Raw genomic sequence first — 21,485 nt, 5'->3', positions numbered from 1 at the left:
GAGGATGGACATTTTAGATTCACTTTATAGTAATACCATGTCAACAACAGTTATGGGTTAGTCTTTTTATACTTGGGTTTCTAATAGTTACTGGAGAGGTATATTAAGATTATGTGTAGATAAGGTTGTAATTAGGCAGCTCAAAGTTCAGAGAAGATCATTAGCTTGAAAGATAGAAATAACAGAGTTTCTTATCCATCAATATATAACAGAAGTTCAGGTGAACAGTATTTTATAGACAATGCAATATATCACTTTCCAGCTATTAGAGGTAATCCTAGGAGCTTAGAGTTAGTAGTATCACTGTTGTTTGTCCTTTGTCTTGAAGAGGACAGTGACATCAGGGAGGTGATGTCATGACTTGTAATTGAGTTGGATTTAAGTGAGACAGGGCAGTGCAAATTCACCTGAGTCATCTGGGTCCAGAGACAAGATATAGATCAGGAGGACTGGAGAGGAATGCAGTGGAAGATCTTGGCCTTTTAAAGCTTAAGCTTTTCCTTGGTCTTATTTGTCTGTGGAAATTCCCATTTAGTGATTAAGGGTAGGTAAAAAATGAGGCAAAGAATATCTTTTACCTAGTCAAAGGCCAAAACAAAACAAAACAAAACAAAAAAACAAAAACAAAATGGGAGGGGAAGACCTTCAGGTCTGGTTCAGAACAGAACCAGAACAGATCAGTTGCTGTTTACAGTAACTTTGAGCCATCAGAACCCAAATATTGACTCAGTGAGGCTTGGGTTGGAACCTATTGGCTAATTATTGAGGTGCCAGAGTGATTTGGGTTTAAGGCATAGTCCTTATGAAAAGTCCTTTCTTTTTTAAGAAATCTAACTCTAAGATATCTGTGAGATTTCAGGGAACAACATTTATATTTTTTTGGACAGAGCACCTACAGGTAAGAACATGTGTGTGAAAGAGGGAAAATAGGGAAGCAAGGAGGGAGAGAAAAAGAAAAAGGTGAAAAAAAGGAAGAAGGAAGGGAGGACAAGGAGGGAAGAGCTGCAACTGTAACTAGCTAGTGGGGCCCCTCATACTACTCAAAATTTTTTTCTCCTTCCTTTTTGAAGAGAACTGTGAACCATGCCCTCATGAATATGATATCATGATTTGCAAGTGATATTGTGATTTATAAGATATTTTTGTGTCATTTGTCATAGTAGCTTTTCACTAGTCATCTCTGTTATTTATTTAACTAGCATTTATTAAGTTTTTACTATATCTTAGCTCTGGAAATACAGATTGAAAAACAATTAGTCTAAACACCCCAAAGTTTAATTTAAATGAAGGGATATACAAAGTTTATGTGAAATACACTAAGGTAATTTCTTAGAAGTAGGGGTAAGGAACTCTAACTAATAGATGAATCAAGATCGAATTCTTGTAAGAGATTACATTGGAACAGAGCTGAAGGACACTAGGATTTTTCTCATTGAGAGGAAAAAAAGACAAAATGCCTCCCAGGCAGAGTATAACAAGTGGAACAATTGGGTTAGAACATAAAGTATATAAAGGAAAAGTAACGTACAGTTAGCAAGTAAAAGGCTTTAAAAGCCAACTAGAGACATTTGTATTTTGTCCTAGAAGCATTTAGAAGCCACTGAAATGTCTTAGCAAGGTTAGACTCTTGCTTTAACAATGCCAGTTTTGCATCTTTATGAAAGATAGTTTGGAAAGGGAAAAGACAAGAAAAGGATTCCAATTAGGAAGTTACTGCATTAGTTGAGCTATGTGTGAACAAAGTCAGAACTAAAGTGTTGTTTGTGTATGGAGGTCTAAAGGACCAGTTGTGAAGATAAATTCTATCTATTGAGTTAGAATCAGTAAGACTTGGCAATGGATTTGATTTGAGGGATATATCAAATGTAATTCTTAGGTTGCAAACTTGGGTGACTGGAAGATGGAAGTAATTTCAACCAAGAATACAAATGTTAGAAGAAGTGGTTTTATTTTCTAAATAAGAGTGGTAGAATCTTGAATGTGTTCCAATTTTAGATATGCAAATGGTAATATAAGCCTGGAATTCAGAAGTGAGGCCATGGCTGAATATATAGATTTGGCTGTCATTTGTATAAACATGATAATTGAGCTTATGGGAGTTGGTGAGAGTATTAAGAAAAAAAGTAGAGAGGAGGAAGACTAATAAAACAAGACAAAACTCTAAGGTGTGTTCACACAGTGAGTGGGCATGGTTGATAATCCAGCAAAGGAGACAAGTAGAACCAGGAAAGAAACTCAAGGAAAGGAGAGAATGTATGGGAGGAGGTTTGGACAAGTGTCAGATGCTGCAGAAAGGTTGAGAATGAGGACTGGGAAAGGCCCCTTTCAAAGCCTCCTGAGTATAGTCCAATAGCTTCATGATCCCTTTTTGGACTATTCTGCCTTATACTGATCTATTACTTAGTGGCTTTAAATATCTTATTTTCAGTAATAACAATTATATTTGCTTATGTGCATTTTAAAGCTTTTTAAGTGCATTTAAAATGCTTTATATCTGTTAGCTCATTTGATCATTATAACTGTGAGGTAGATAATATGGACTTAGAAAGTTTATGTGACTTAACTAAGCTATTTAAATGTAAGACTTTTTTACTCCAAGTCTAGAATTCTTTCTGCTCTATCACAGATGTCTAATGTATCATTTACTTGGCTCTTTAATACTTAATAAAATCATTGATTCAATCAGTGTGGATAATATGAATGTCCTTAAGAGTTTTTGTAGTAAAATAATAATAACTAGTAACACTTGTTTTTATTATTGTTTGGTAGCCAACCTTCTGGTGGTGAATCTTCCCATACTTAACTATATTGCTCATCAGAGAACAGACACATGACCTATAATTGGGCAATACTATTTTGCCTTTGCTAGAGCTTGTAATTCTGATGACAAAGCTACTCTTCAGAACCCAAGTTTTCCCCTATATTATGGTAAAGTTTTGGAGTTAGGTTTTAGTGAAGGGTTATTAGCACTTAATTATTCTCTAATTCTTTTGAGTGCTTTGATTATTACCTGCCTAAATTGAAAGATTTCTTAGCTGCAGTTGTAGCTATATTTAAAGCAATTCTTTCATAATCTTCTCTCCTCCCCATAGAATACAACAAAGCACAGAGATGTTTAATAAGTATTTCTTGCATGATTTATATGCATGTTTGTTTTAATAAGGTTGTTTTTTTTTTTTAGCATACTTTTGTCATTTTTTTTTTTTTTTTTACTATATTTAGTTAAAGTTCCTGTGTGAGGATAGGCTATATTCTGAAAGAAGATGGGTTTTGTTCATGAGAAAGTTTTGTTATTTCTTAGTATTACAAGTGTTACATTTGCATTCGTTTTCTTTTAAAGAAAAAAAAAGTGGTTACTTTGATAGCTAGTTGCCTCTGATGTTATAGTGTAATGCCATGAATCCATCCATTCAAAAAATGATCATGATAATGTATTATCTTTCATCTCCTCTATTATCTTTTAACTTAGAATGATAGTTCACTAAATGATCTTCTTAAGTCAAACATGAGCATTTTTAATACTAAATGTTTATTAAGTTGAATTTAATAAGTTCCTTTCCTAACAATTTATATAGATGACTGTAATCCATGTTCTAATCATATAATCTTGATTTTTCCTGCTGACCATTTGTGTTATTGGGATAATTGTCTCTGCCTTGCTTTAAGAATTTAAATCTTAACTTTTACTTTGCCTTCTATTTTGGAAGTAGATGAAGAACTAGGGAAAAGCTACCATTCTTACCTTTTCTGATCTTTAAGGTTCTGTTTAACATTTGTAGGCTCGTATAGTCTCCTGATACATCTGAAATGACTGAAAAGATGGAGGGTAATATCGTTGTGCATATCAAATGATGGTGCAAAAGTGTTGCTTCATGTTGGTTTTTGTTTTTATTTTTCCTGAGGAATGGTCAGTTATCAAGGTTAATCTTCCAAATTGGAAGGCAATGTGATGTAGTAGAAAGAGCAATGAATTTGGAAACTCAAGGTCTAGGGGTATATCTTGGGTTCTGTCACTGTACTAGGTGTGTGACTTTTGATAAATTATTTCGTTTTTCTGGGCCTTGGTTTGCTCTTCTAATAAATGTGGGAAAGATTTAGTATAATGAGAGAAAGGCAAATCAGTAAGTATTGAGCTTGCTAAATGCTGGGGGTACACAGAAAGCATTCATAATCTGAAAAGAACTATATAAATGGAAGCTATTATTGTAGAATATATTGAAGAAAAAATTCAGAAATATGATTGAAAAAATTTCCCAAATTTTTAGAGCACAATGTTTGAGGATGATCTTGTGTGTATATTATAATATCCATGACAGTTCACTCTATTTACTCATTTCCTTTTATATTTTTCTATACATAATCTTAAAGTTTTTTAAAATGTTGGGTGATTTATCTTCTTTAACTATAGAATATCTAGTTATGGCCTAATATTCTTATATTATTTTATCAGTATGAAACGTGGTTCACAAATTCATTTGCATTAAATTTGTCTATAATCTATACATGCTTACTGAAACTCTGTTGTATGTTTTCAGGCAATTTTTAAGTTCCCTTAAATATTGTTTTTCTTAAGTTTATTATTTATTGATTTTTCTTTTCCTGTTGTTTGGAATCTACTTCTGTCATTTATATGAAAGGAGTAAAGGATATGAACAACTTGGTAAAGGGCAAGGGAGTAAAGAAGCAGACAGCTTCACCCCCTGCTGGGAAGTTGGTAAACGTTTCTTTTTTGCATTCCACCTGACTGGAATGTGTATGTATACGACTATATAGATTCAAAAACATCTCTCCTGCCCTTCCAATCACTCAGGCCTACTTATGAACACTGAGTTTAGATGTCATGTCATCAAGTAAAATTTGAAAGCCTAGTTTATGTATTACAAGCCATTGACTCCTTATATGTTTAGAAACACTATCTATAAAGAAAGGGTTTGCTAGGTTAAATTATTAGAATAAAGAAAATTCCAAGATGGTATATAAATACTACCAAGAGAAAAGACTTTTCAAAAGTATTAATTCTTCTAGAATTCCCAATTTACATATATCACTTAACAAATTAATTACTGATTATTCTTAACTACTCATTATAAGTTATCTTTAGATTTCTACTACATAGCTGATGTTCCTTAATTATTTGTGTGTTCAGATTGTTGTATCATTAGTGAACCTCACTTTAAATGAAAATTTCAACTTATAAAGCATAAAGAATTCTTCTTTTACAAATTGTATAAGCTTTCTTCCCTTTTAAGTCTGACTTTCATTTATAAAACTGTTACCAAAAATTCTTTTAGCAGTGCATCTGTTATATGAAGCAAATTATGCAATTATCTTCAACTTGAAGCTTGTAATCACAGATTATAATATATAAGAAACATACATGTACTCTATGTCTTCAAACTTGTGTCTTCAGAAAAGAGGAATTATTTTCTATTAAAGAATACTAACTAGGGGGCAGCTAGTGGCGCAGTGGATAGAGCATCCGCCCTGAAGTCAGGAGGACTTGAGTTTAAATCTGGCTTCAGACACTTAACACTTCCTAGCTGTGTGATCCTGGCCAAGTCACTTAACTCCAGTTGCTTCAGCCAAAAAAAAAAAAAAAAAAAAGAATACTCATTATCTATCAACCCAGAAAAGTGAATACAATATTAGAATTCTGGAGATAAAAGGGACATAAGAGATATTCCTTCATTTTGCTGAAAAGGAAAATGAGATCCATAAATGTTCTATGTATACAACTAGATGGATTCCTAGTAATTGATTCTTTACATTTACTATGCTGTCTCTAGAAAAAACCATTGGTGAAAATGTAAAAAATTAAATGTGAAGTTAATGATTTGGCAGTTACTCCTAATTCTTAAAAATTTTTTATTAAAAATTATTCCTGGAACTTAATCTGAGAACCAGAATGATTACAAAAATATTTTCTTCTTTCTTTTGTTTCATTCAATTAATATTTTTGTACATTTTCCTCCATTATTCCAAGGAATATTTGTGTATATGTGTGTGTGTGTGTGTGTGAGAAAAGTATTAAAGTTGTATAATTTGTTAAAATGCTAATTATAATTTTAATATAGTAGTAATAGACATGTATTATCTATCTATCTATCTATCTATCTACTATAACAACACTATGTTAGGTTCTAGGGAGAGACAAAAGTTAGATTATTAGCCACCGCAGAGGTATAGGGAGTAATAGAGATATGTCACAGATAAAGATCATCACAATATACAATATTTCTTGATATGTATATTAGATATTGCAAAACAAAGCTCTACATTAGATGCAAAGGGGTATTTCTATATAGTCAAGAGGGACAATCCAGTGAAGTTTTAGTAGGAAAAAACCCCACAGCATTTAATTTATATTTTAAAGGGTAGAAATTCAATGAGGAAGAAAAGAAAGGCTATTCCAATTACAGAGAGAAAAGAAAGCATATGAAAAACCAAGAAAGTATAGATTTTGTATTGGGTTAAAGAGCATCTCAGTTTGGCAAGATTATAGAAGAGGTGAAGGGGAATGATATAAATGATTGGAAGAATAGAAGTGCCAGTCCAAAAAGTACTTAAGGAAGTCCTGATTTTGAGTAGAAGAATAACACAGATTTATGCTTGAGAGATTATTCTTGTTGCATTGGGACAGTTGTAATTAGAGAAGGAGTAGAGACATCAAAGATCATCTATTCCATATCAAAATATACAATGAATTGAAAATATTTTCTGATCAAGTTTTATTTTTGAATCATAGCACTAATACCTTATTCACTTAGAATGTTTGTGATCATTGAGGAAAATTAGACTGTTTCTGGTCTTTTGGACTGCTATGCTTGTACCTAAGTGATACTTACATATAATTAAGAGGTGGGAAGTATATCTGGTTTCAGAAGCAACAGAATTTAAGAGGAATATGTTTAACCAGGAAATGCCCTTAGTTTGTTAAGAGGGTCAGAAATGAAAAATCTTCTCTGGAGATTGATCAATAGTAATAGATAAAATAAAGAATGATGTGCTCAATGAGGTACAATTTAAATAGAGGAAATTTAATGGGAAGTGGCTACATTGGTAGCAGATGGACTTGCTTCCTGAATTTATATCTTACTGGAAATCTTAGACCAGTTAAAATTTGTTATTTAGATTTAGAGTCTGATAACCAGTATGGATAAGGAGAATTGTTTATTTGACTGTGCTCTTATGATTTTTGCAGACTTTTTTTTCACCTGTTGATTTTGGATTTTTTTTTTTTAACTAGGCTATTTTTATGATTCCCACAAATCCACCACCAACATTCCGAAAACCAGAACTTTGGTCTGATGAGTTCACTGATTTTGTCAAGAAGTGCTTAGTGAAGAGTCCTGAGCAGAGAGCCACAGCAACACAGCTCTTACAGGTCAGTACATATGTTGCTCAATGAGGTCGCTTTTTTCCTGCCCCTCAATTTCCTGGCTGTCAGCCATGGTGGCTATGAGTTTCATAATTCAGGAAATGTTAGTAGGACTTCAACCTCTGAAGATGTACAGATTATGACAGCTATTCTCTCTTGAATCTTTTTTTGATCTTCTATCTTTTGCCATGATTTTTTTTAACCCCAATTTCCTTGACATTCTAGTTTTTACCATTAAAAAAAAAAGTTAGTTTCCTACTTTAATGCTATTTTAAAATAAAATTTTCAAAGGATTCTATGTTCAAAAACTTAACTCTTGTGCTTTATCCACATACTGTTTACTTTGCTACTATTTCTAACATTTTCCTTCTAGTATACTCTTAGTCATTTGGTTTGTGTAAAGAAGAGATCGTTGAACTCTTTGAAAAGAATGAAGAGATATAAAAATGAAGTCTAAGATTACTAAAGAGGAATCAGTATTGTTTTCAGTAATAAACTTTGCTCCTACAGTAACAAGAATTTTTTGCTGAAAAGTACTTGAATTTTATCATCTTAGTTACATGAGATCTCTCTGTATATTTATTTCTTATTTATTCTAACAGATGTGTCAAGAGCCATTGAATATATAATAGATGTATCCCATTAAAACAAAAATAAAGCAAACCAAAAATTTTACTTTATTCTAGGTTAATAAACTCAATTTTAAAACATATGGACTCTTTAAAACTTTCTAGACTGTTATATAAACTTTCTTAAAAGTCTTCTCATTTCTAATACCTACTCTTTCAATCTGTCTCTTGATATCAGAGTAATTTTGTTTAATCTATCTTTGATATCAGAATACATTTTCATATATACTGATTTGATCCTGTCACTCCTCTTCTCAGAAACCTTTAGTGGTTTCTGCTTCCTATTTCCTATCAAGTTCATACTTCTTTGCTTGGCATTCAGACCTTCCTATGATCTTATGGGATCCAACATTCAAATCTTATTTCACATTACTCTCTTCCACTTGCATAACAGTCAGAATGGACTACTTTGTCTTTTCAGTATGTCCTGTGCTTTTGTAATCCACAATGAGGGCCATAACAATCTATTGCCTATGATTGCAGACAGAGGGAATTCCACATCATGGGCTTAAGTTACCTTTCCAGAGTGCCATTCTCTATTGTTTTATGCTCATTTCTCCTACATCCCTTTTTAAAATTCTACCATACCCTTCAACTGTGTTCACTGTAATCACATTCATTGTTAATAAATATAACAAAGCACCCTTTATATACAACTTTAACTTCTCTCTGGAAATTGCTTTGCATATATCTCATATTTAGTTTTTCATATACATATTGTTTTCTCCAACAGAATGTAAGCTTCTTGAGGGTATGGATTGTTGAGTTTTTGTCTTCATATCCTCATAGCACAAGTAATTCTCTGCCTGAAATAATTGAAAGTTAAAAATTCTTCTTTGTCCTGTGTTAATTCTCTTCTTTGTTCACAAAAGACCATAGCAGCAATTGTTAAAAATCACAAGGAAGCATTAATATAACTCTTAGAGATAATCTGTCTCTCCAGAGTTAAGAGATGTTCTCCTTGAAGAAAACTACATCAGAATTGGTATTTATATTACGTATGAAATCATATGACTTAAAGAAGTTGCAGTTGAATAGAAGAGTAGATAACAGATCATTCTTGTACAGAAAATTAATTAATTTATAGAATTGGCTTCCTTGTTAGAGATTACATGATATAGGGAGAAGAGTCTTGATAAAAGGATTAGACCACTTGAATTTAAATCTTAGGTTTATTACTTATTGGCCATATAATATAAGATAAATCATTTGGCTTTTCTTAGCTACATGGTCATCTACAAAATGGGGATATTAAATTTTATACTACCTAACTCACAGGATTATTGTACTATGCTGTTATATACAAAGTGAGTTCTTACTAAGTATTATTTTATCCCTCTGCTTATTGTGACTGGCTCTGTGAAGCCTTTCCAGATTCCTCTCCACATTATTGTTCTCTTGTATTTATTTGTGTATATAAGTACACAGCTGTGTAAAAGCTCCATGAGAACTAGTAATTTTGGTTTTGCTTATGCACAGAATATCAAAGAAAGGAATAATATAGTAAATTTGAGATTGTTGTCTTGTTTGAGCTAATCCTTTTCAATTATTTAAAGCTCCCTTAAAGCCCTTTTAAAGGAGTTAATTTTTATGCTTTATTTCTTTTGTCCAAGAAGAAATGATTTTTTACCTTCTTTCCATTTATTTTTAAGGCTTATTGAGTAATGTCAAACTTTTATGACCTATGCAAAAAATATAAATTGTACTGATTTCATATTTATAACAATTAAGAATGCAAAAAAAATAGGTTTGTAAAGTTTGAAATAGTTGAGCCATATCTTTAAACCATCCTAACTTTTTTTGGAAAGATCCATTAACATAAAATTATTGATAGTTTGATTCCATTTCCATCCCTTTTCATTCAAGTAGTTGATCTAAGTATCTCCCCACTTTCATTTCTTTTTTTTTTTTTTTTCTTTTGCTGAGGCAATTGGGATTAAGTGATTTGCCCAGGGTCACACAGCCAGAATGTTAAGTATGTAGGCTAGATTTGAACTCAGGTCCTACTCATTTCAGGACTGGTACTCTATCTACTGCACCAACTAGCTGTCTCTCTCTCTCCTCCCCGCTCCACCCCCCACATGCATACACACACTTTTTTTTTTTCTTTTTTATTATAGCTTTTTATTGACAGAACATATGCATGGGTAATTTTTCAACACTGACCCTTGCAAACACTTCTGATCCAACCTTCCTCTTCCTTCCCTCCACCCCCTCCACTAAATGGCAAGGCAGTCTCATACATGTTAAACATATTAAAGTATATCTTAAATACAATATATGTGTACATATTAGAAAGGTAAAAATAACCTGGGAAGAAAAACAAAAATGCAAGCAAATAACAACAGAAAGAGTGTAAATATTTTGTTGTGGTCCACACTCATTTCCAAGTGTTCTTAAGCTGGATGCAGTTCATCACTGATCAATTGGAATTGAATTGGATCCTCTCTTTGCTGAATATAGCCACTTCCTTCAGAATTTATCCTCATATAGTATTGTTGTTGAAGTGCATAATGATCTCCTGGTTCTGTTCATTTCACTTAGCTTCAGTTCATGTAAGTCTCTCCAAGCCTCTTTATTCATCCTGCTGGTAATTTCTTTCTTTCTTTCTTTTTTTTTTTTTTTAAATTTAATAACCTTTTATTTACAGGTTATATGCATGGGTAACTTTACAGCATTAACAATTGCCAAACCTCTTGTTCCAATTTTTCACCTCTTACCCCCCACCCCCTCCCCCAGATGGCAGGATGACCAGTAGATGTTAAATATATTAAAATATAAATTAGATACACAATAAGTATACATGACCAAAACGTTATTTTGCTGTACAAAAAGAATCAGACTCTGAAATACTGTACAATTAGCTTGTGAAGGAAATCAAAAATGCAAGTGGGCATAAATATAGGGATTGGGAGTTCAATGTAATGGTTTTTAGTCATCTCCCAGAGTTCTTTCTCTGGGCGTAGCTGGTTCAGTTCATTACGGCTCCATTGGAAATGACTTGGTTGATCTCGTTGCTGAGGATGGCCAGGTCCATCAGAACTGCTCATCATATAGTATTGTTGTTGAAGTATATAATGATCTCCTGGTCCTGCTCATTTCACTCCTGCTGGTCATTTCTTACAGAACAATAATATTCTATTACATTCATATACCATAATTTACTCAGCCATTTTCCAGTGGATTTGAAATCCAGTGGCATTTCTTGCCACTACAAAAAGGGCTGCCACAAACATTTTTGCACATACAGGTTTCTTTCCCTTCTTTAACATTTCTTTGGGATATAAGCCCAGAAGTAACATTTCTGGATCAAAGGGTATACACAATAGTTCCAAATTGCTTTCTAGAATTGTTGGATCCATTTACAACTCCACTAACAATGCATCAGTGTCCCAGTTTTCCCACATCCCCTCCAACAATCGTCATTATTTTTTCCTGTCATCTTAGCCAATCTGACAGGTGTGTAGTGGCATCTCCGAGTTGTCTTAATTTGCATTTCTCTGATCAATAATGATTTAGAACACATTTTCATATGAGTAGAAATAGTTTCGATTTCATCATCTGAAATTTGTCTGTTCATATCCTTTGAGTATGTATCAATTGGATAATGGCTTGATTTCTTACAAATTCTCTATATTTTAGAAATGAGGCCTTTATCAAAACCTTTAGCTGTAAAAATGTTTTCCCATTTCTTCGACAAAGAGATCTAACTCAGAAGCAGCTACACCCAAAGAAAGAACACTGGGAAATGAATGTAAACTGTTTGCAGTTTTGTTTTTCTTCCTGGGTTATTTATACCTTCTGAATCCAGTTCTTCCTGTGCAACAAGAGAATTCTTCGGTTCTGCAAAGATATATTATATCTAGGATATACTGTAACCTATTTAACATGTATAGGACTGATTGCCATCTGGGGGAGGGAGTGGGGGGAGGAGGGGAAAAATTGGAACAGAAGTGAGTGCAAGGGATAATGATGTAAAAAATTACCCTGGTATGGGTTCTGTCAATAAAAAGTTATTTAAAAAAAAGTTTTCCCAGTTTACTGCTCATAACCTTATATTTTGAAACCTCAAACTCCCTTCAACTGTTAGCTAAAGTGTCAAATCCTTCAGGAAACCTTTTCTTACCCTTCCTCTCCATCCTCTACCCCATTATATCTATAGAAGATAAGCTCTTTAAGGGCAAAAATTGACATTTATATTTGTCCTTCGCTCCTAATACAAGGACAACTTAATAAATGCTATTTTATACTTGTTATAATATAACTTCTTTAAAAAAGGCTTTCTTTTTCCTTAAGAAAAATTCACTCCAGGTTCCTTTTAAATAGATTTCTTCAGTGCATTTAAGCTTATTTGACTTATGAAAATTCAATTTATGTAGTCATTTTACATTTTGTAAGATGAAGTATTCTAGAATTTGTTTCAATAGATTGACCCAATTTACTGTAATTAACAAATTAGCAAATATTCATTAAATTCATGGAATTGATTAAAAACACCTTTTTCTGGCCTTTACCCTTTTCTAAATAGACTAAATACAAAAGATGATAATGTTTATCATTAGTCATATAACAAAGAGGATCATGTAACACTAAAATTTCACATAGTCTTCCTTCCTTATTCACTTCCTGTGTATTCAGAGACTTTAGTGTTAAAAATCTTCTTAGCAGCTTAATTGCATTCATCTCTACCCAATTTCAGATATACATTCACCATTATAGAAAACTCAGATTTTAATGATTTCTTAGTTAACTACCTGACTTCAAACCTTGTAATTCCACTCTGTATTTCACTTATCCTGTCACCCTTCCTTTATACACCATCTACTCTTTGTTTTCATTCTAACCTTTGATCTATTGATCTACTTTATTCTACCAGTCCATCTTCCAACCTGTTTTTACTTGCTTCCTAAACTTGTCTTGATTACAGAGCTTAATGCTTTTCATGTTTCATTAAGTACTACCTTAAACTATGCCATTCTAATATTACTAAAATATTTGTATAAAGAAACTTTTTTCAGATGGGATTTTTAAACACTTTTGGAGAGAAAATTATCTGTGATATAATTTTGGGGACTTGCACCTTTTTGTGTGGAGTGATGTCCTGCTTTTGTGAGAACAGTTTAATATTATAAATAGGCAGAGAAATTTTTCACTTATTAAAAATTATTTATTAATTAATTTTTTTACACTCCATTTTAATTAACCTCACCTTTAATTTAGGATTTATTTATTTTGGGGGGATTATGCAATTGGGGTTAAGTGACCTGCCCCAGGTCACATAGTAGTAAGTGTTAAGTGTCCCAAATCAAATTTGAACTTGGGTTCTCCTCACTTGAGGGCTGGTACTCTATCTATTGTATCATCTAGCTGCCCCTTACTTAAAAATCCGAAAAAACTGAGTATGAATAAACTTAATTTTAAGGGCACCAAAGAGAGTGGCTACCATATTGAGAACTCAAGAGCTGCAAAACCTGATAGTATATCAACTAATTTGCTTGTAACTGATTTATGAGTAATAAAGATGATAAAAATGACAAATCACATAAATATTTGGAGACTGTGATATGATTGAAAAAGAACTGTTAATTTGATGGGAGAAATTTGGGGAGAAGTGACTTTTTAGATGAAAAATGAATCATAGAGATACTCTCATCTGAGATACCACTTCATATCTCTTAAATTGGCTAAAATGACAAGAAAAGATGATAAATGCAGAGGGAATAGGGGAAAACTGTGATACAAATGCATTGTTAATGGAAGTGAAATGATACAATGCATTGTGAAGAGCAATTTGGAACTATGTCCAAAGGTCTATAAAACTGTGCATACCCTTTGATCCAGCAGCATCACTAAGGACCCACATGTGTTTTTTTTTTTTTTTTTCCTTATGGTTTTTCTCTTTTGGCCTGATTTTTCTTGCACAATATGACAGAAACAGAAATATGTTTAAAAAGATGGCACATTTCACTTATATCAGATAGTTTGCTGTTTTGGGGAGGGAAGAGGAATAGAAGGGAGGGAATATTTTGGAACACAGTATTATAAAATGTTGAAAAACTATCTTTACATGTATTGAGAAAAATAAAATACTATTGAGAAAAAAGAAAGGAAGGAACATATATTCTACTGAAAGTGTAAACTAGATGGCATTTGCCTTAAAATCTTTGATTTCGTAATCCTGTGACTAATGAAATGACTATGTAGAAAATGTAGCCCCTCTGCATTATTCTACCATTTTTCTGAAAAGGCATTACTAACACCTTTTTCTCAGCCCTTGTCCATCATGACAATATCCTGTGGAATATATTCTTTCAGCATTTATATTCTTTTCTATACCTTTTGAAAATGTTTTTGAGAAGATTTTAATATTGTAATAATTCTTTAAGCAGTATGTTAAAAGAATTTTGCTGATATAATTAACAAATGCTTCTTCTATATATAAGCATAGAAATAAAATTTCAAAACTAGATTATTCACCTTCTCTTCCTCTAAAACACTCCTGCTTTTCCACACAACCATTAGAACTGTATGTTCTTCCTTAGTGGATTTTTACTGTTCTTTAAAGGCATAGGAGTTAATATGTCTTAATTACCATACAGCCAGTTTAGGGGAGTTTTAGCATGGAAAGGTACACATATAACATATATTCTGTTTATGTGCATGATGAAGAGAAATAAAATAGTTTCACATAGTTTTGAAATAAGGACTGTATTTATTTGCTGTAAGAAATAGTTGCTGTTTTTCAACTGTTTCACATTTCACTTGTGGAAATGATTATATAACTTAAGATGTATTAAAACACAAATCTGCTGAAAAAGGCAACAAAAATGGTTGCTCTTCTTTTGACTACTAATTTGTGCTGTCAGCTTGTTAAGATTAATTAAATACTGTAACTGAATATTAGAATAGGTTTATTTTTATATGTCATATAATCACTACTATGTTTTATTTACTATCTAATGCCCACTTCCTTTGGACAATTATACCTTAAGTATAATGCAATTGTTAGTTACGTGGTTGCATTTTCCTATATTTTGATGTTTTTTTAAAAAACACAAAAGCAAAATTTTTAGTTCCAGAGTAGCTGAAAGATTATCTGTTCTGTTACTTAAGCTTTTAATTATTTTATTACAAAAAATACTAAAAAATGTTTACAATTGAGGCATATGATCCTGATTTACATTCACATGTTGTTTTTAACATCTGTTAGATGGAATTAAGAAAAATCTGTTGTATTTATGCTGTATAATTTTACCTTCCTAGCATCCTTTTATCAAGAATGCCAAACAAGTATCAATTCTAAGAGACCTGATCACAGAAGCTATGGACATAAAGGCCAAAAGACACGAAGAACAGCAAAGAGAACTAGAAGAGGAGGAAGAAAATTCGGTTTGTAATTATCCATTATTTTCCCAAAAATGTTGGTTTTACTAAACATGGCCCCTTACTATTCAAAATATGATTCAATTTGCCAATACTGATCTAAGCAGAATTTTTCTAGAGTTGGTCAAGACAATTGCCAAATTGTCTTGTTACTGCATCCAAATTGTTACTAGACATGTTTTATGTTAGTGTCAACTTTAAAAAGACTGATATGTACATATATTTTTGTTACTATTATATAAGCTCATGATTGATTAGTTGAATTAAGAATTAAATCTCATACACTATCATAATTACTTTCAGTACTATAATTTAGCACTATTCCATAGCCACAATATCATAGATTATATCAAAAATTACTAGTGATGCCTGAAGATCACACTGTTCTCAGAGGGAGAAGTATGGCTTTATAATATAACTGTCAGTAATTTAGACTGTATCACTGAACTGGATTATTTGTCCCTTTTATTTGTCTACTTCCATTTTTAGTTTCATTAATCACTCATCCATCAGTTTTAGTTCATCTATATTGTTTAATGCATTCATTCATGTCTGACTCTTTGTGATCCCATTTAGGATTTTCTTGGGAAAGGTCCTGGAGCACTTTGCCATTTCCTTCTCCAGCTCATTTTACAGATGAGGAAAATGAGGCAAAAAGGGTTAAGTGATTTGCTTAGGGTCAGATAGTTACTAAGTGTCTGAGGTAGGATTTGAACTCTGGTTTTCCTGACTCTAGGCCTGATACCGTCTACTATTATAATAGTAGAAATTATTTAATACAGGGATTTGTTCTATTTTGGCCCATGTAATTTTGATTGCCCATCCTGTGCAACAATCTTAAGAGTACTTATATCTATTTTTAATACTTGCTTTGTCAAAGTCCCAGGGTTCAAGATGGCAGAGTGAAACCAGGAAGCTGCCTAAGCTCTTCCAGTTTCCCTTCTGAACAGAATCTGAATGAAACCATTCTCCAATTCAAGATAGATTAGAAGGACTTCAAATAAAATCAGTCTCACAGGGTGAGAGGGGTGGTCAGCCCAGTTTGGACAGTGTCTGGAAAAGCCAGTGAGAGGACTTAATCACAGCAGATCAGCAATTGAGACCCTTAATCCTGGTTATAGCAGAGATGACCAGTGGGGCAGCCTCCAGTCCCAGTACAAAAGACAAATTTTCAGCCCAGAAAAACCAGCCGGTTGCCTGGAGAGCAAGACACCAAACACAAGGAGCTCCTGTGCTCAAAGCCAGGACTCAGCTACACAAGAAACTGGGATAACTCCTTTATCCCAGGAGCAGAATTCAATCTTAAAAGTCATAAAATAGGAAAAAAGAAAAAAAGAAATAAAATAAGCAAGAAATGGGGGGAAAAAACCTTTAACTATAGAAAGCCACTACCATGACAGGGAAAACATTAACATCAACTCAAAAGACAAAATATCCACATGGGAAATCTCAAAGGGTGATATGAATTGATCTCAAGCCCAAAGAGGCTTCTTGGAAATGCTCCTAAAGGATTTTAAAAGGCAAATAAGAGAGGTAGAAGAAAAAATTTTAAAGGCAATAAGAGAGGTAGAAGAAAAGGAAAAGAAAGAAGATGTATGCAGGAGAGTCAACAGCTTGGAAAAGGAAGGATAAAAATTGAAGAAAACCATTTCTTAAAAAACACAGGTGGCCAAATGGGGAAAAAAAAATCAGATGAAGAGAACAGCACCTTGAAAAATAAAGCTAATCAAATGGAAAAAGATATTAAAAGCTAACTGAAGAAAATTATATATCAAAAATTGGAATTGAGCAAATGGAAGCTAATGACTCTCTGAGACATCAAGAATCAGTCAAACAAAATAAAATGAATGGCAAAGTGGAAGGAAATATAAAATACCTCACTGGAAAAACAAACTGGCCTGGAAAATAGATCCAGGAGAGACAATTTAAAAATTACTGGTCTACCTGAAGTTCATGCGGAAAAAAAAAAAAAAAAAAAAAGAGCCTGAATAGCATTCTTCAAGAGACCATTAAGGAAAACTTTACTGATATACTAAAATCAAAGGACAAAAGTCATTGAATGAATCCATTCATCACCTCAGGAAAGAGATCCCAAGGGAAAACCCAAGAAACATTTTTGCAAAACCCCAAATCTGTATTCTGAAGGAAAAAATACTGCAAGCTGCTAGCGGGAAAAAACCAATTCAGGTATTGAGGAGTTATAGTCAGGATTACCTGGGATCTAGCAGCTTCTACAATAAAGGGTCAGAGACCTGGAATAACATTCCAAAAGGCAAAGAACTTGGATTACAGCCAAGAATCAACTACCAGTCAGACTGAGTATCATCTTTCAGGGGAGAAAATGGATATTCAGTGAGTTAAGAGACTTTCAAATCACTTTTTTTTTTTTTTGAAAAGACCAAAACTAAACAAAATTTGTTCTTCAAATATAGGATTCTAGAGAAGCATAGAAAGGTGAACAAGAAAGGGGAAAAAATACCCATATATTATTTAAAAGTTAAACTGTTTACATCCCTAGATAGAAAACAATACTTGTAAATCTTGAGAATGGTATCTTTTATTAGGGCATTAAAGGGAATATACTTAAAGAGAAGAGGGTATCAAGAAGTTGATTTTGATATTATGATATTAAAAAAAATATTTAGGGGTAGAAAAAGGATTGTCCTAGGAGAAGAGAAAAGGGGAGGCAAAAGGAGGTAAATTAAGTCACATGAAGAGGCACAAAAGAAAGTAGAGGGAAAGAACAGGGAAGGATGAGCATTATCTGCAGCTTGATCTTATCCTTTTGGGCTCAAAGAGGTAAAAACATGTTCACTCAGTTGGATATAGAAATTTATCTTTATTCTATAAGGAAGGAGTAGAAAGGAAAAAGAAAGAGAGAGATGTTAGATAGAAGGGAGGGCATGGATTGTGTGGAAAGAGAACAGAAGTATATAGAGGGGTGAAAATAGAATGGAAGGAAATACAGAGCTGGTAATCATAATTGAGAATGTGAATGGGATGAACTCTCCCATAAAATGGAATCAGATAGATACATGGATAAATATTTTGTTTACAGGAAACATTTGAAACAAATACATACAGAGTAATGGTAAAAAGCTGAAGCAGAATTTTTTATTATTCAGTTGAAGTAAAAAGAAAAATAGCAATTTTGATCTCAGATAAAGTAAAAGCAAAAATAGATCTAATTAAAAGAGATAAAGAAGGAAACTACATCTTATTAAAGGATACCATAGTGTATGTGCATCAAATGGTATAGCACCAAATTCTTAGAGAAGTTATGCCACTTTCTGGCAGAAATAGACAGCAAAACTATATTAGTAGGGGACCTCAACCTCCCCCTCTCAAATCTAACCATGAAATAAGCAAGAAAGAAACTAGGGAGATTAATAAAATCTTAGAAAACTTAAACATGATAGACCCCAGAGAAAATTGAATAAGGATAGAAAAGTATATACCTCTTTCTCAGCAGTACTTGGCACCTACAGAAAAACTGACCATGTATAGTATAGTGCATAAAAATATTACTATCAAATGCAGAAAAGCAGAAATATTAAATGTTTTCTTTTCAAATCACAATTCAATAAAAAATACATTCAATAAAGGGCCAGGAAAAGATAGGCTAAAAACCAATTGTAAATTAAATAATCTAATTCTAAAGAATTAGTGGGTCAAACAGCAAATCTTAGAAACAACAATTTCATCCAAGAGAAGGAAAATAATGAGACAACATAGCAAAATCTATGGGAAGAAGCCAAAGCAGTTCTTAGGGGAAATTTTATATCTTTAAATAGTTAATATGAATAAAATCAGTGAATTGGGCAAGCAACTAAAAAAGCTAGAAAAATTACAAATTAAAAGCCTTCAATTAAATATTAAATTAGAAATTCTGAAACTCAAATGAGAGATTAATAAAATTGAAAGTAAGAAAATTATTGAATTAATTAATAAAACTAAGAATTGGTTTTTTGAAAAACTAATAAAATACTTAAACCTTTTGTTAATTTGATTAGGAAAAGGAAAAAAAAACAAATTACCAGCATAAAAAAATGAAAAGAGCAAATTTATCACCAATGAAGAAAAATTTAAAGCAATAATTAAGAGCTATTTTACTCAATTGTATGCCACAAACTTGACAATCCACTTGAAATGAATGAATATTTACAAAAGTATAAATTGCCTAAATTAACAGAAGAGGAAATCAAATATTTAACCCTAATTTAGGGGGAGGGGAGGGAAACATTGAACAAGCCATCAATGAATTTCTTAAGAAAAAAATCCTCCAGGACCAGATGGATTTATAAGTGAATTCTACCTAATATTTAAAGAACAACTAATTCCAATACTATGTAAACTATTTGGAAAAATTAAGTAGGAGTTCTGCCAAAATCCTTTTATGACACAAATATGGTACTGATATTTAAAGCAGGAAGAGCCAAAGTAGAGAGAAAATTACAGACCAATCTCCCTAATGAATGTTGATGCAAAAATTTTAAGTATTACACTATGACCAAGTAGGATTTATATCAGGAATTCAGGGCTGGTTCAATTGAAAGAAAATTATTGACATAATTGACCATATCAATAACCAGACAATAGAAATCATAAGATTATCCCAATAGATGCAGAAAAAACAAAATACAGCATCCATGCCTATAAAAACACTAGCGAGCAGTTTACATTAATGGAGTTTACCTTAAAATGATAAGCATCATCTTTCTAAAATCTTCAACAAGCATTATTTGTAATGGGGAGAAGTTAGCTGCATGCCCAGTGAGATCAGGGTTGAAACAAGGATGCCCATTATGACCACATTATTCATGATTGAACTAGAAATCTTGGTTTAGCAGTAAGAAAATTAAAATAAATTAAAGGAATTGAAGTTAAGCAACAAGGAGATAAAACTCTCTTTTTAGTTTTGCAGATGATATGATGGTATATCTAGAGAATCTTAGAGAATTGTCCAATTAACAGTTTTAGCAAAGTTTCAGGATAGAAATAAACCCACATCATCAACATTTTTATATGTTACTAATAAAGCCTAGTAGCAAGAGATATAAGAGAAGTTCCATTAATCCCAATAAACTTTGGATGGAAAATGCCAATTGCTCTAGAGAGAAAACTTTGGAGACTGAATGTAAATCAATACATGCTATGTTCACTTTTTTTCCCTACTATTTTCCTCTCTTGTGATTTTCCCCTTTTATTCTGATATTTCTCTCCCAACATGATTCATAAGGAAATATGTTAAAAAATGAATGTTCATTTTTAAAGAAAAAATGTTTTTACATATAACTGGGGAAAATAGAAACTAAAAAAAGAAATAATTACTTGCTTTGATTAGCAGTGATTGAACTTTAAGAGTATTAAATATAGACTCAGGAGACTACAATTCAAATTACACATTGGATATTAACTGGGTAGTGATGGACAAATATTTGACCTCTCAGTTTCATCATTTATAAAATGGAAAAAATAGTATTTGTACTATCTGTTTCATAGGATGATTATAAATCTTTACGTATAAATGTGAATTACTATTATGATCATCAATAATATAAATATTAGAGATTCTGGCTGTCTTTTATATGTTGTATTATGATCAGATAGTGATGAATTTTTGTCTATATTAAAATGAAATTCAGAATGGATCGATGCTGTATCATATGCTTGGGTTTTAGAAGTTGATTTCACAAGTATAATTTGGAATAACATGGTTGGACAAAAATTTGCCTGAAAAAGATGTGGGAGATTTTAATAAACTCTCTCAGATTTGCTAGGATTCAGCAATATGATGTTGCAATTAAGAAACTATTGTGGTATTGGACTATAGTAAGAGCAGCATAGCTTCCAGAAAAAAGGAGATGATAGTTATGCTAACTGTGTCATGATCAAACCACATTTGGAGTATTATATTTGGTTTTATGCACTATATTTTATTATTATTTTTTATTATAGTTTTTTATTTACAAAACATATGCATGGGTAATTTTTCAACATTGACCCTTGCAAAACCTTCTGTTCCAACTTTTCCCCTCCTTCCCCCCATCCCATCCCGTAGATGGCAGGTAGTCCAATACAGGTTAAATATGTTA

General features: G+C 32.3%; 1 protein-coding gene across 5 annotated transcripts in view; it reads left to right on the top strand.

The window, feature by feature from the left end:
• STK3 (serine/threonine kinase 3) overlaps window positions 1-21,485 on the top strand; it is a 498,339-nt gene that overhangs the window by 268,556 nt on the left and 208,298 nt on the right. For all 5 annotated transcript variants that reach the window (XM_031947034.1, XM_031947032.1, XM_031947033.1 and 2 more), the window contains 2 exons: window positions 7,247-7,384; window positions 15,271-15,396. In XM_031947034.1, the coding sequence (XP_031802894.1) occupies window positions 7,247-7,384; window positions 15,271-15,396 (264 nt within the window). The remainder of the gene's footprint in view (window positions 1-7,246; window positions 7,385-15,270; window positions 15,397-21,485) is intronic.

This window comes from Sarcophilus harrisii, chromosome 1 (assembly GCF_902635505.1).
Source record: "Sarcophilus harrisii chromosome 1, mSarHar1.11, whole genome shotgun sequence".
In the NCBI taxonomy this organism is placed as follows: Eukaryota; Metazoa; Chordata; class Mammalia; order Dasyuromorphia; family Dasyuridae; genus Sarcophilus; species Sarcophilus harrisii.
Note: the sequence above shows the minus strand (reverse complement) of the source record. Positions and strands in the feature narration are given on the sequence as shown.